The sequence below is a fragment of the Scyliorhinus canicula genome, chromosome 19 (genome assembly GCF_902713615.1).
Source record: "Scyliorhinus canicula chromosome 19, sScyCan1.1, whole genome shotgun sequence".
NCBI classification, from domain to species: domain Eukaryota; kingdom Metazoa; phylum Chordata; class Chondrichthyes; order Carcharhiniformes; family Scyliorhinidae; genus Scyliorhinus; species Scyliorhinus canicula.
In genome coordinates, this window is record NC_052164.1 from 38238084 (window position 1) to 38253526 (window position 15443).

The 15443-nt window shown below is 42.3% G+C and overlaps 1 protein-coding gene across 13 annotated transcripts in view; it reads left to right on the plus strand.

Annotated features, from left to right (window-relative positions):
* gpatch8 (G patch domain containing 8) overlaps window positions 1-15443 on the plus strand; it is a 212368-nt gene that overhangs the window by 108236 nt on the left and 88689 nt on the right. For 9 of the 13 annotated variants that reach the window (XM_038778715.1, XM_038778722.1, XM_038778717.1 and 6 more), the window contains one exon: window positions 360-446. The exons of the other annotated variants lie outside the window; for them this stretch is intronic. In XM_038778715.1, the coding sequence (XP_038634643.1) occupies window positions 360-446 (87 nt within the window). The remainder of the gene's footprint in view (window positions 1-359; window positions 447-15443) is intronic. 13 annotated transcript variants of the gene reach the window in all.

Genomic DNA, 15443 nt, shown 5'->3' on the forward strand with positions numbered 1-15443 from the left:
TCTCCCTCTGTGTACCCGAACAGGCGCCGGAATGTGGCGACAAGGGGATTTTCACAGTACCTTCATTGCCATGTTAATGTAAGCCTACTTGCGATAATAATGATTGTTATATGTACTTTGAAAATACTTGTTATCTTTCAAGCCCTAAATATAATTAAATTTTTAAGGAATTCAATCAATCCATCCTGTTGAAAACAGCTAATTTAACTTGAGGCAAGGAACGCTTTACACATTCCGAATGTGTTGATTCAACTGTTGATTTTGTTCCACTCCATTTATATTGGTGACCCACTTTATTAGAATGCAAACACTATGATTACACAATGCCTATAACAAAATGCATCTTTCCCTTGTCATAGCTTGATTATGCAGATGATGCAACAGAACGGCGCCGTGTTATGGAGGTGGAGAAGCAGGACACAGAAGAACTTCGACAAAAGTATAAGGTAAGTAGATACTTTTGGATGCGCTGCAGTGCTGATGGTCCACTGTCTCTCTCAATGTGTGTACAATCAGCAATTATTATGTAGAAAAGAAAAGAAAATCTGGCTGAGCAAAGTCACAAAAATGCATACTTGTGCTTTTACTTGCTCTCCAATTGTTTCCTCTCCTGCCAGGATTGTGATGTCGCATCTCAGCTGTTTGTATTTTTAAATAAAGTACTTTTCCTAGCTTTCCTGACCATTGGAAATACTGAAAATGAACAACAATTGATATCTCATTATTACACTCCAGAGCCAGCTGACATGAGCTGGTACTAATTTTGAATCTATTGTGTAAGACCTTTCAAGTTCTTTTTATGAAATGCAACATGCAGTTATAAAAGTTGAGAAATGATGTGTTGTTTTTTTTGATCTCTGACTTGAGCCATTAGCGATAAACCCATTCGTAAAACCATGCATAGTAAAGTTAACACTTTTCAACATTATTTGCTTAAAAAGTAATGGTGAAAAGCTGGTATAAAACATCTTGTTTCTCATTGTTGGAATGAGGGCTTCGCTGAAAAGGCAAACTCCTCATCCATCCCCTTGTTTCCCATGAAAAAAGACTGGTGAGCAGTCGTTCTGAGCTGCTGCATTCTTTGTGTTTAAGGTCCTCGCACAGTGCTGTCGGGTAAGAGCTTTTTGGACCAGCAGATGTTGAAAATGATGAAGGAATGGTAATATAGGTAGACGTCGGGATTCTGTGTGATTCGATGGGGAGCTTAGAGGTGATGGTTTTCCCATGCACCCTACTCCCCTGGGTGGTGGAACTGCTGGCTTAGGAGATATTCTTGGTCTTGTCTTTTGCGCTGAAGCATTGAACCCACCCATCATTGAGAATGGGGATATTTGTAGAATCTCTCCTCCACCCCCCCCCCCCCCCCCCCCCCCCCCCCCCCCCCCCCCCGGTTAGTTGTTTAATTGTCCACCATCATTCATAACTGGATGTGGCAGGACTGCAGAGTTTAGATTTGATATGTTGGTTGTGGGCTCATTGAGCTTTGTCAGTCGCATACTGTTTGGCGTGTAAATAGTCCTGTTGTAGCTTCACCAAGTTGACATCTCATTTTTAGGAATGCCTGATGCTGAGTTCTGCCTCCACTGAGTTCCACTTCCTCCTTGACACAACCTCATTACAAATCTCCCCCCTGCACCCTCCCCATAAATCCATCTCATCCTATTTTGCTGCGCCTGGCTTGCCCTCCTCCACTCATCATTGAATCAAAATTGATCCCCTGTCTTTGTGGTAATTGTCGAGTGGGAGATATGTGGGGCCATGAGGTTACATATTCTGGTTCAGTACAATTCTTGCTGCTACTGATGGCTCACAGCGTTTTCATGGATGCCCCGTCTTGAGTTGCATGTTCGAAATCTATCCTACTTAGCATAGTGATAGTTCCACTCAACACGATGTGAAGATGGGACTTCGCCTCCACTGGACTGGGTGTGGTAACTCCAATCAATACTGTCATAAATTGATGAATCTATGACAGTTAGATTGGTGAAGCTGAGGATAAGTTGGATTTTCCCTCTTGGTTTCCTAACCCCCTGCCGGAGGCCCAATCTTGCAATTATGAAAGATGCAGCTGTGACCTGAGTCTGGAGGTTGCAGAATAGGACGTGATGAAAATATTTGGGGGGGGGGGGGGGGGGATTTATCATGAGGTTGGGTCATGGAGCCTGTGGAAATCAGTGGAGGCTGGGTTAGTCACAAAGTAGAGTGGAAGACAATGTTATCTAATAGTCTTGGACATTCAGAGTTTTTGGAGGTTTTCAGCTATCTGATAATTATTTGTACCAAAACAAGAAAACAATCTTGTGGAATTTGAACATCATTGCCTGGACAACTAGAAAACCTTGTATTCATTGTCCTAGTACTTTGAAAATGACTTTGATATATCATAATTAATGTGATGCATTTAGAACATCAGGAAAATTTGCATGCAATTTAACTTGTAATAAAGCTAATATTTTCAAGCGTAGAGAGTAGACCGACTAGAGATCAGTAATTTGATCAAGAAATACATTTGATGGCCTGGATTGAAAATGTAAAAATAAAGATTGAAAGTAATGTGTTATTTACAATAATGATATGATTAAGTATTTATTCTGGTGTTGTGAGCAGAGAACAAGAAAGTTTAGCTGTGCAGGAATGATTTCTTATTTAAAAATTTGTAGTACTGCGCATCAAGGTAATGAACTCTGAAAGAATGCCTAGATTCTTTTAGCCCTGATGAGGGCATGCTTAATCCACTTTTTGACTGAGATTTACCAAGTGCTGCTTCTTATTGTGCTGAGCTTAATGAGTGACGTCTTGCTACAGGCCCATGTTTGCAAAGCAGCATATTAACCATTCGGTCTCCAGTTGCAGCATAGTTTACCTTGCATATCATTTGCACATCAGCAAACAGCAGGAGAGATCTTTGTGAGGTGATAGCAGTCATCATCCATAGTTTGATGCTAGATTTGTGTATTGCAATAGGGGAGTGTATTGCCATTAGGGGAGGAACATTTTAAATGTTTTGACAGTCTTCTAGACTTGTGAAATATGTATGCATTTTTTTCATAGCTTTTCAGCACTTATCAAATGATCAGTGTATATATTGGGTCACCCCGGCTCAAAATTCCACAACCAAACCAATCACACAGATGTTTAAAAATCAAATTGTGTTTTTTTCTTAAATGGGGAAAATTTAAATGTTCTGAAAGATTTTGTCCAGCCAAGAGAGGAAATGTATTTTTTTTACCAAATTTGACTAAAGTAATAGCTTTCTGTTCCAGTCCTGAAGGTACCACATTAAAACTCTACATACTCTCACACATTTGCATAGCGTGAATCTAATTGCCTCATTAAAACTTCAGAAATCTTTAATTGTTCAGTTCAGTTTCCAATAAACTTTCATTTTTATGGGCCATATCATTGATTAAATATTTAACTGGATCGAACATGTAAATAAATTAAAAGCCGGGTTCCCAAGAACACTTCATATCCTTTCAAGTTGTGAGATATCAAAAAATGCATTTAAAAGTCACAAACCATCATTTAAGGATGACTGAAGTATGAATAAGCTTGTTTTTAATTGGTTGTTGCAGGCCTTGTGGGCAGTGCAAAGCAATTACTTTTTATGTATTTTAGAATGTTAGCGTTTATTGCAAAAGGACTGGAGTATAAAAGTAGAGAAGTGTTGTTGCAATTATATAGGATGTTGGTGAGACCACATCTGGAGTATTGTGTCCAGTTTTGGTCTCCTTATTTGAGAAATTATGTTGGAGGCAGTTCAGAGGAGGTTCACCAGATTGATTGCAGGGATGAAAGGGTTGACGCATGATGAGAGATTAAACAGTTTGGCTTCTACTTACTGGAGTTTAGAAGAATGAGAGGAGATAAATGGAATTGATAAAGTAAACGTAGACCAAATGTTCCCCCTTGTGGGGCAATCTAGAACAAGAGGTCACGGATGTAGATTGAGAGATGGTAGATTTAGAACTGAGATTAGGAGGAACTCCCCGCAGAAGGTGGTGAATTTGTAGAACACACTGCCCCATACTGCAGTGGAATCTGAGTCATTAAATGGTTTCAAGAAGGACATAGATATATTTCTGATAAAGAAAAGGTTAAAGGGATATGGGCAACAGGCGGGGAGGTGGATTTGAGCACAGGAAGAGATCAACCATGATCTGATTGAATGACTGAGCTGCTCGAGGGGTTAAATTGCTTACTTCGGCTCCTAATTCCTATGTTCATATGTGAAAAGGGACTGCCCATCTGTGAACTGTTTGGTACCTCATAACCAGAAATCTCAGTTTTGTTTGGTACATAATTTGTACAGTCATTTTCAGTTGCATTTTACAGTCGGTCAGTACTAGGGGTGACCTTCCAGGATTTTAAAGTGCTTTTATCATGCAGAAATGAAATGTACAAGTATATAATTGTACCTTTAAAAAATTTGATTGGAGCTGCATGAATGGATCGGGTGGGTTGAGGGCATTTGAGGCATTATTCCACTTCATGTTGCAAATAACACTAATAAAAATGGCATTCACCAAAATGTCACCCAGTTCTTTGAAGCTTCTTCATTCTGAAATGTTAATTGAGGTTAAGATGTCAGTGAATTATTTTGCATTTTTATTTGATGGACGCAATGTTAAGGAATATTGAAACTAAGTGGCAGTTTTTTTAACTGTCAGATTAATCGGTTCTTCACAATTCATCTTCCTTTTAGTCAAAACTGCAGAATTATCGGAGCACAGGCATACATACGCAATGGCATCCTAATGGGTTTCTGATGTCAAAACTTCTTTCGAATATTAGTTTATGTGGGAGTGCCTGTTGTAAATAGACAAAATTTAGACTATAACTTCTGATTTGATTTTCAAAATAGATTAAATCTAGGTAGCAAGTGGTATGCAGATGAGTATAGGTGAGAAATAGTTTAGGTACGCCATTGAGCCATAACTGCACCTGTCTTTACAGCATTCAGATAGGACCTTTTTGTATTTGTTCAAATTGTGTTGAATTTTTATTCTGCTCAGATTGAGGAATGTGAGCCTACCTCCTCTGAGATACCAACTGCAGCATCAGAATGTTCAAGGGACAAGAATGAATAACTACATATGTTGGCTCAATATTATGCTTAATGCTGAGCTCAACTGCATGCTGCAAATCTCTCTTTCTTTGCAGGCTTTAAATTTTGCTATTATTAAAAGCAGGCAGTCCGATCCACGTAGGTCTAAATATTTTGGTGGGTCTACCATATTGGTTTCAGGTTAGACCCTAATAGCTTTTTGAAGGGGAGAGATAGAGTGATGATTTTATGCAACAGTTTGGCATGATTTGAACCATGGTCATGGTTCAAAAGGCACTGCACAAACTCTTATATCAATAAGTCATCTGGAAAAATTGTTTCATTAGATGTTATTGAAAATATAATTCAATAGCATCACAATAATGGACCAAGAAGCCTTTTCTTCTTTAATTTTCATGTTTTTTTTATATGTCTAATGGATTGCTGCCACAATACAGCTTTCTTATAAAGGCATGTCATGGTGAAAATCAATACATGATTGATGTTAGTGGCTGCATCCACTGTTAGACTAATGGTTTGAGGCCCAGACTACAAAGAGAGACTCCAGCAGTATTGAATGAAAGTGATGGAAAGCATTCCATGGCCGATGACAGAAAAAATTGCAGTTGTAATAGAGATTGAATTCAGGGGATTGCCAGGAGAGATTGAAGATGCAGGCCCCAAATTCTCACTAGCATCCTCCAAAACCATCCTTAAGGGCATGCAAGAAATTCCTCTGATATTGTGGGTACCTTGATTGTATTGACGTCTTTATCATCCATGGTATTCTTTCTCAATCTACATGACCTGCTTCTAGTTCAAAGGAGCTCAAAGGAGCAACATCCCAATTCTTTTGAGCATTTGTATGACGATGGAATGTAACCAGTGCAAAGTCAGACTTGGTGATAGGTGCAGTTATGCCTGATTGTCTGATGTTTTTTAATATTTTGACAATGATGAATCTAATGGGATAGCTGGAAAATTAGAAAGGTACCTTGTAAATGAGTGAAAACAAGCTCCAAAGGCCATTGTAACAACTAATCAAAAACCTATATTGTAAAGATAAACCTAATTGCATCTGTAAATTAATTGGATTAACCTACGGATTGCTGCTATACTTGAGATTGGTTAGTGCAATATGAATATCGACCAGCTGGTTCCCCATTTCTGTAGCCCACCTGTAACTTCAGTTTTGCCCAGGTGAGAGTTCTGTCTATGTATTCATTCTCATTCCTCACTAGCAATGAACACGTCCAACTTGCAATGAAGCTCCACTGTTGCAACGTAGTAGAAACTGCTGTGGTATAGCTGCACTCTTGGGATATGTCAAATCTAAAGTGGGTGCAGCCAGATAACGGAATTTGGTTGTGACAGCTTCTGTTTGATGGATAAATCTCTAAATATTTATCCAAATGCATATCTTTTCAAAACCCGGGCAGCACGGTGGCGCAGTGGATTAACCCCGTTGCCTCACGGCGCCGAGGTCTCAGGTTCGATCCCGGCTCTGGGTCACTGTCTGTGTGGAGTTTGCACATTCTCCCCGTGTTCGCGTGGGTTTCGCCCCCACAACCCAAAGATGTGCAGAGTAGGTGGATTGGCCACGCTAAATTGCCCCTTAATTGGAAAAAATTAATTGGGTACTCTAAATTTAAAAAAAAAAAAATATTTTCGAAACCCAGTAACTTGTTCTCCTAAGCTCTGATGATTCTCAGAAAAACAGATAAAATTATATTGTGTGCTACTGAGAAATGTTATGCATTCAGGTAATAATACAGCACGGGAGGAGACAATTCATGTAATTATGCCTGTGTCAGTTCTTAGACAGAGCTGCAGCAGGGTAGCACAGTGGTTATCACTGTTGCTTCACAGATCCAGGGTCCCAGGTTCGATTCCTGGCTTAGGTCACTGTCTGTGTGGAGTCTGAATGTTCTCCCTGTGTCTGCGTGGGTTTCCTCCGGGTGCTCCGGTTCTCTCCCACAAGTCCGGAAAAACGTGCTGTTAGGTAATTTGGACGTTCTGAATTCTCCCTGTGTACCCGAACAGGTGTGGAATGTGGCGACAAGGGGATTTTCACAGTAACTTCATTGCAGTGTTAATGTAAGCCTACTTGTGACCTTAAAGATTACTATTTTTTAAAAATGGTCCCATTCTTCTGCCACTTCCACATAGCCCTGCAAAGTTTTTTCCTCAAAGTGGTTAGTGAAGCTGCTTCTTGTACCCTTTGCAGTTGGTGCAGGTCTCATTCCCCAAATTCACTGCATGAAACCAATTCACCTCGCCTCTAGTTTTTTTTGCCAATTTGCTATTCGAAGCAGCCTCTCCTCCATTACCCTAGCAAAACTGTTTGAGTTTGAACCTAATGCATGTCCTTCACTTTTTCTGCTCTAAGAAGAACAGCCATAGCTTTTTCCGACTCTTCACATAACTGATGTCCCACATCTCTATTACTATTCTAGCATTTCTCCTCTGCATCCTTTTCAAGACATTGACATCCTTTCTGAAGTGTGATGCCCAAAAATGTGCATTGTATACCCAACCAATGTTTTATAAAAGGTTTGAGCAACTTTCTTGCTCCTATTATATTCTATTATTGTATTGTATTCTTGTATTCTATGCCCCTGTTTATAAAGCCAAGTGTCCTGCATACTTTTGTCACAATTTTTTTTTTTAAATTTGTTCATGAGGTGAGGACATTTCTGAGCAGATTACCATTAGTTGCCCATCCCTAATTATATTGATAAAGTGGAGATGTGCTACTTTTTGAACCGGATTCCTTGATGCCTCATGTGGTCAAATGCTGCTTTGTCGTCAAGGGCAGTCACTGTCACCTCGCCGGTAGAGTTCAGCTCTTTGTCCACATTTGAACCAAGGCTGTAATGAGGTCAGGAGCTGAGTGGGCCTGGTGAAACCCAAACTGAATTTGTCTTGCTTTTTGTGAACAGGTTGTATCTGAGCAATTTTCCACATTGATGGGTAGATGCCAGTGTTGTTATTTTCCACTTTTTAAAAATAAATTTAGAGTACCCAATCTTTTTCTATTCCAATTAAGCAATTTAGCATGGCCAATCCACCTACCCTGCACATCATTGGAATGTGGGGGTCAAACCCACGCAGACACGGCGAGAATGTGCAAGCTCTACACGGACAGGGGGCCGGGATCGAACCCAGGTCCTAGGCGCCGTGAGGCAGCAGTGATAACCACTGTGCTGTCCTGCCATAGATACCAGTGTCTTGTTATACTGGAACAGCTTTTCTAGGGCGCACATCTTGTTCTGGAACACAGGTCATCAGTACTATTGCTGGAATATTTCAAGGTCCATAGCCTTTTGCATTATCCGTGGCCTGCAGCTGTTTCTTGAAATCACGTGGAGGTGAGTAGAATTATCTGGCTTGTGTGATGCTGGGAACCTCAGGTGGAGGCCAGAATGGATCATTCACTTAGCATTTCTGGCTGAAGATGGCTGCTTTGACAGTCATTCAGATTCAACGTTAGTTCCCTTTCCCCACCATCATTGCTGTCAGACCTGCTGAGATTGTCTAGTATTTTCTGTTTTTGTTTCAGATTCCAGCATCCAAAGGAGTTTGCTTTTATGTTGTCCAGTAATCTTGGATGCTGAATTTTTGGAGGTTTGAGCTGCCTGATGCATTTTTGTATCAAGACAATATTGTGGAATCTGAATAACATTTAAGATCTGCAGAACTATAAAACCTTATGTTCATTGGCTTAAAACTTTGAAAGTTAGTTTGATTTAACGCAAAATTCAATTGGTTGGTTTAGAGGATCAGGAAATTTGCATTCAGTTGAAGTTGTAGAAAAGCAAATATTTTCAGAAAGTGTAGAGTGTAGTCAGACCAGAGATCACCACTAGAGGTCAGTAATTCTATCCAAATTAAGTTGATGGCTTGGATTTAAAATTACAGGAAGCTTGAATGTAAAGTGTTAATTACAAGAATGTAGTATGATTAAGTATTTATTCTACTGCTGTGAGAAGAGAACAAGAATGTTTAGCTGAGAAGGGATGATTTGTTTAATAATTTGTAGTCCTTCAAATCAAGGCCTTGAACTTTCCAAAAGAATGCCCAGTTTATTTTGGTCCTGATAAGGATATGCTGACCTTTTCTAAAAACATTGTGTTTAATTTAGAGTAACCAATTCTATTGTTTCAAATTAATGGGCAATTTAGTGTGGCCAATTCACCTATCCTGCACATCTTTGGGTTGTGGAGGTGAGACCCATACAAACACAGGGTAAATGTTAGAACATAGAACATTGAAAAATACAGCACAGAACAGGCCCTTCGGCCCATGATGTTGTGCCGAACCTTTGTCCTAGATTATCATAGAATTTACAGTGCCGAGGAGGCCATTCGGCACATCGAGTTTGCACAGGCTCCTGGAAAGAGCACCCTACCCAAGGTCAACACCTCCACCAACACTAAGGGCAATTTTGGACACAAAGGGCAATTTATCATGGCCAATCCACCTAACCTGCACATCTTTGGTCTGTGGGAGGAAACCGGAGACCCGGAGGAAACCCCGCATACACTGGGAGGATGTGCAGACTCCGCACAGACAGTGACCCAAGCCGGAATCGAACCTGGGACCTTGGAGCTGTGAAGCAATTGTGCTATCCACAATGCTACCGTGCTGCCCTTAAGAACAAATTAATCTACACTCCATTATTCTACTGCAATCCATGTCCCTATCCAATAGCCGCTTGAAGGTCCCTAATGTTTCCGACTCAACTACTTCCACAGTCAGTGCATCCCATGCCCCCACTACTCTCTGGGTAAAGAACCTACCTCTGACATTCCCCCCTATATCTTCCACCATTCACCTTAAATTTATGTCCCCTTGTAATGGTTTGTTCCACCCGGAGAAAAAGTCTCTAACTGTCTATCTATTCCCCTCATCACCTTATAAACCTCTATCAAGTTGCCCCTCATCCTTCTCCGTTCTAATGAGAAAAGGCCTAGCACCCTCAACCTTTCCTCATAAGATCTACTCTCCATTCCAGGCAACATCCTGGTCTCCTTTGCACCTTTTCCAAAGCTTCCACATCCTTTCTAAAATGAGGCGATCAGAACTCTACACAGTACTCCAAATGTGGCCGTACCAAGGTTTTGTACAGCTGCATCATCACCTCACAGCTCTTAAATTCAATCCCTCTGCTAATGAACGCTAGCACACCATAGGCCTTCTTCACAGCTCTATCCACTTAAGTGGCAACTTTCAAAGATTTATGAACATAGACCCCAAGATCTCTCTGCTCCTCCACTTTGCCAAGAACCCTACCATTAGCCCTGTATTCCGCAATCATATTTGTCCTTCCAAAATGGACAACCTCACACTTTTCAGGGTTAAACTCCATCTGCCACTTCTCAGCCCAGCTCTGCATCCTATCTATGTCTCTTTGTAGCCGACAACAGCCCTCCTCACTATCGACAACGCCACCAATCTTCATATCGTCTGCAAATTTACTGACCCACCCTTCAATTCCCTCATCCAAGTCATTAATGAAAATCGCAAACAGCAGAGGACCCAGAACTGATCCCTGCGGTACACCACTGGTAACTGGGCTCCAGGCTGAATATTTGCCATCCACCACCATTCTCTGACTTCTATTCGTTAGCCAGTTTGTTATCCAACTGGCCAAATTTCCCACTACCCATGCCTCCTTACTTTCTGCATAAGCCTACCATGGGGAACCTTATCAAGTGCCTTACTAAAATCCATGTACACTACATCCACTGCTTTACCTTCATCCACATGCTTGGTCACCTCCTCAAATAATTCAATAAGACTTGTAAGGCAAGATCTACCCCTCACAAATCCGTGCTGACTATCCGTAATCAAGCAGTGTCTTTCCAGATGCTCAGAATTCCTATCCCTCAGTACCCTTTCCATTACTTTGCCTACCACCGAAGTAAGACTAACTGGCCTGTAATTCACAGGGTTATCCCTATTCCCTTTTTGAACAGGGGCACGACGTTCGCCACTCTCCAATCCCCTGGTACCACTCCTGTTGACCGTGAGAACGAAAAGATCATTGCCAACGGCTCTGCAATTTCATCTCTTCCCATAGAATCCTTGGATATATCCCGTCAGGCCCGGGGGACTTGTCTATCCTCAAGTTTTTCAAAATGCCCAACACATCTTCCTTCCTAACAAGTCTCCTTGAGCCTACCAGTCTGTTTCACACTGTCCTCTCCAACAATATGGCCCCTCTCATTTGTAAATACTGAAGAAAAGTACTCGTTCAAGACCTACCCTCGCTCGAATCATTCTCATATTTCTCACATATGTGTAAAAGGTCTTGGGGTTTTTCTTGATCCTACCCGCCAAAGATTTTTCATGCCCTCTCTTAGCTCTCCTAATCCCTTTCTTCAATTCCCTCCTGGCTATCTTGTATCCCTCCAACGCCCTGTCTGAACCTTGTTTCCTCAGCCTTACATAACTCTCCTTTGTCAACCACGGTTCCCTCACTCGACCATCTCTTCCCTGCCTGACAGGGACATACATATGAAGGACACGTAGTACCTGTTCCTTGAACAAGTTCTACATTTCACTTGTGTCCTTCCCTCACAGCCTATGTTCCCAACTTGTGCACTTCAATTCTTATCTGACAGCATCGCATTTACCCTTCCCCCAATTGTAAATCTTGCCCTGTTGCACGCACCTATCCCTCTCCATTACTAAAGTGAAAATCACAGAATTGTGGTCACTATCTCCAAAATGCTCCCCCACTAACAAATCTATCACTTGCCCTGGTTCATTACCAAGTACCAAATCTAATATGGCCTCCCCTCAGGTCGGACAATCTACATACTGTGTTAGAAAAGCTTCCTGCACACACTGCAGAAACACCACCTCATCCAAACTATTTGATCTAAAGACGTTCCACTCAATGTTTGGGAAGTGAAAGTCACCCATGACTACTACCCTGTGACTTCTGCACCTTTCCAAAATCTGTTTCCAATCTGTTCCTCCATATCTCTGCTGCTATTGGGGGGCCTATAGAAAACTCCCAACAAGGTGACTGCTCCTTTCCTATTTCTGACATCAACCCATACTACCTCAGTAGGCAGATCCTCCTCGAACTGCCTTTCTGCAGCTGTTATACTCTCTCTAATTAACAATGCCACCCCCCCCCCCCCCCACCTCTTTTACCATCCTCCCTAATATTATTGAAACATCTATAACCAGGGACCTCTAACAACCATTTCTGCCCCTCTTGTGATGGCCACCACATCGTAGTCCCAAGTACTGATCCATGCCTTAAGTTCACTGACCTTATTCCTGATGCTTCTTGTGTTGAAGTATACACACTTCAACCCATCTCCGTGCCTGCAAGTACTCTCCTTTGTCAGTGTTCCCTTCCCCACTGCCTCACTACATGCTTTGGCGTCCTGAATATCGGCTACCTTAGTTGCTGGACTACAAATCCGGTTCCCATTCCCCTGCCAAATTAGTTTAAACCCTCCTGAAGTGTACTAGAAAACCTCCCTCCCAGGATATTGGTGCCCCTCTGGTCCAGATGCAACCCGTCCTGCTTGTACATGTCCCACCTTCCCCAGAATGGGCTCCAGTTATCCAAATACCTGAAGCCCTCCCTCCTACACCATTCCTGCAGCCACGTGTTCAATTGCACTCTCTCCCTATTCCTAGCCTCGCTATCACGTGGCACTGGCAACAAACCAGAGATGACAACTCTGTCTGTTCTGGCTTTTAACTTCCAGCCTAACTCCCTAAACTTGTTTATTACCTCCACACCCCTTTTCCTACCTACGTCGTTGGTACCAATATGCGCCACGACTTCTGGCTGCTCACCCTCCCCCTTCAGGATCCTGAAGACACGATCCGAGACATCCCTGGCCCTGGCACCCGGGAGGCAACATACATTCCGGGAGTCTCGCTCGCGACCACAGAATCTCCTATCTATTCCCCTAACCATTGAATCTTCTATTACTATTGCTTTTCTATTCTCCACCCTTCCCTTCTGAGCCCAGAGCCAGACTCCGTGCCAGAGACCTGGTCGCTAGGGCTTTCCACTGGTAGGTCATCTCTCTCTCCCCCAAACAGCATCAAAATGGTATGCTTGTTTTGAAGGGGAGCGGCCACGAGGGATCCCTGCACTGTCTGCCTGTTCGTTTTCTTTCCCCTGACTGTAACCCAGCTACTCTTGTCCTGTACCTTGGGTGTGGCTACCTCCCTGTAACTCTTTTCTCTAACCCCCTCTGCCTCCCGGATGATCCGATGTTTATCCAGTTCCAGCTCCTGTTCCCTAACACGGTCTCTGAGGAGCTGGAGTTGGTTGCACTTCCCGCAGGTATAGTCAGCGGGGACACCGGTGGTATCCTTCATCACCCACATCCTACAGGAGGAGCATGCAACTGCCCTCGCCTCCATCCCCTCTTACCTTACAGACTATAGCTACCCTGTGGCCCAACTGGACCTCCGCCCTCCGACTCTGCTCCCAGTCAGCTGCACTCTCTGTAAACTCCTGGCTCCCTTCTCGCCCTTTGTGGAAATGAAAGTGTATCTGCTGCAACTGTGCATCGGTGGTAAAGGCAGTGAATATTTAAGGCGTTAGATGGCGTGTTCATCAAATGGGTTGCTTTGTTCTGGATGTTTTTGAATGTTATTGGATCTACACTCATCCAGGCAAGTGGAGATTATTCCATCACACTCCTGACTTGTGCCTTGTAGTTGGGGGACAGACTTGGAAGTCAGGAGGTGAGTTACTCACTGCTCAGGAGGGCGGGAATTCTGCTGAGAATAACTCGCCTGACTCATCAAAGTATGTGCCGTCATTCCACGAAGCATTTGTGCTGGAAGGGTGTAAAAATGTTTGGAAATATGCTTGCCGTATATTTGTTGTTATAGAATCCCTACAGTGCAGAAGGAGGATATTCGGCCCATCAGGTCTGCACTGACCCTTCGAAAGAGCAACCTATTTAGGCACAATTTCCCACTCTAACCTCGTAACCCCTCCCAACGTTTGAATAATTAAGTCAATTTATCATGGCCAATACGCCTAACCTGCATATCTTTGGACTGTGCAAGGAAACCGGAGCATCCGGAGGAAACTCACCCAGACACGTGGAGAATGTGCAAACTCCACACAGTCACCCAAGGTCGGAATTGAACCCAGGACCCTGGTGCTATGAAGCAGCAGTGCTAACCACTGTGCCACCCATGTATAGTAGGATTAGAAAAAAAAATCTCTGTTCAAGTTGTCAAATAAAAGTTGTTTTTAAATTGGAGGTATTTCAAAAATTGTTAATTGTTGTAGTACCCGATAATACTCTGATGTATCAACATTTAATATATTAGTACTAATATTATGCTACTTTAATGGAGACAATAGAATGCCAATGCTGTCCAAAGCATCATAATAATAATCTTTATTAGTGTCACAAGTAGACGTACATTAACAGTGCAATGAAGTTACTGTGAAAATCCCCTAGTTGCCACACTCCGGCGTCTGTTGGGTACACTGAGGGAGAATTCAGAATGTCCAATTCACCTAGCAAACATGCCTTTGTGGGAGAAAACCGGAGCACCCAGAGGAAATCCACACAGACACGGAGAATTTTCAGATTTTGTACAGTAATTCAAGCCGGGAATCGAATCCGGGTCCCTGACGCTGTGAAGCAACAGGGCTAAACATTTTGCTACCGTGCCGCCGGTTTTACACATGGACCAGGTATTATGAATACTGCAACAACCACCAGCCTTTTGGTTTCAATTTAGGATAAATTAAGCTTTCTAGCATAGATCTGTGGCTTCTTGAGATGCATCTGAGCATATCCACTTCTAACGTTTGCTTTGCTGTTTGAGCATATTGTTTGCCAGCTGTTTAGCCTTTCAGCAACTGCTGAAAACTATGAATTGTTAAACTGTTTCAACTCTTAAACAGCGATGATACCAGTCTTTTTGGTATCACAGAGTAGTGGTGATGTAGAATTGCAACGAATATACAGCACAGAAACAGACCATTTGCCCCAGTTACACTGTGCTGGTGTTCAGGTCTCCAGGACGCAAGTCTCCTCCCATTCCATCTACTGCATCTCAGCTTTTTGCCATATCCTTCTGCCCCCTGTTTCTGCTTCTGCTTTCTCTCGTGCTGTCATCTAGCTTCTTTTTGAAAATATCTTTGCTATTTGTCTCCACTTCCTGAGGTAGCAGGTTGAACATTCCCTACCCTCTATTTGAGGACATTTCTCAGTTATTAATAAATTCAATTAGAAATATCTTGCATTCATGGTCCCTAGTTTTGAGTTCCACAAGTGAAAACATTCTCCACATATGCTGTTAAGCCAGTCATAATTTAAAAGCTTCTATCTGGTGATCTCTAAATTTTCGCTTAAAAAAAAACGAAGCCAAAACTAAG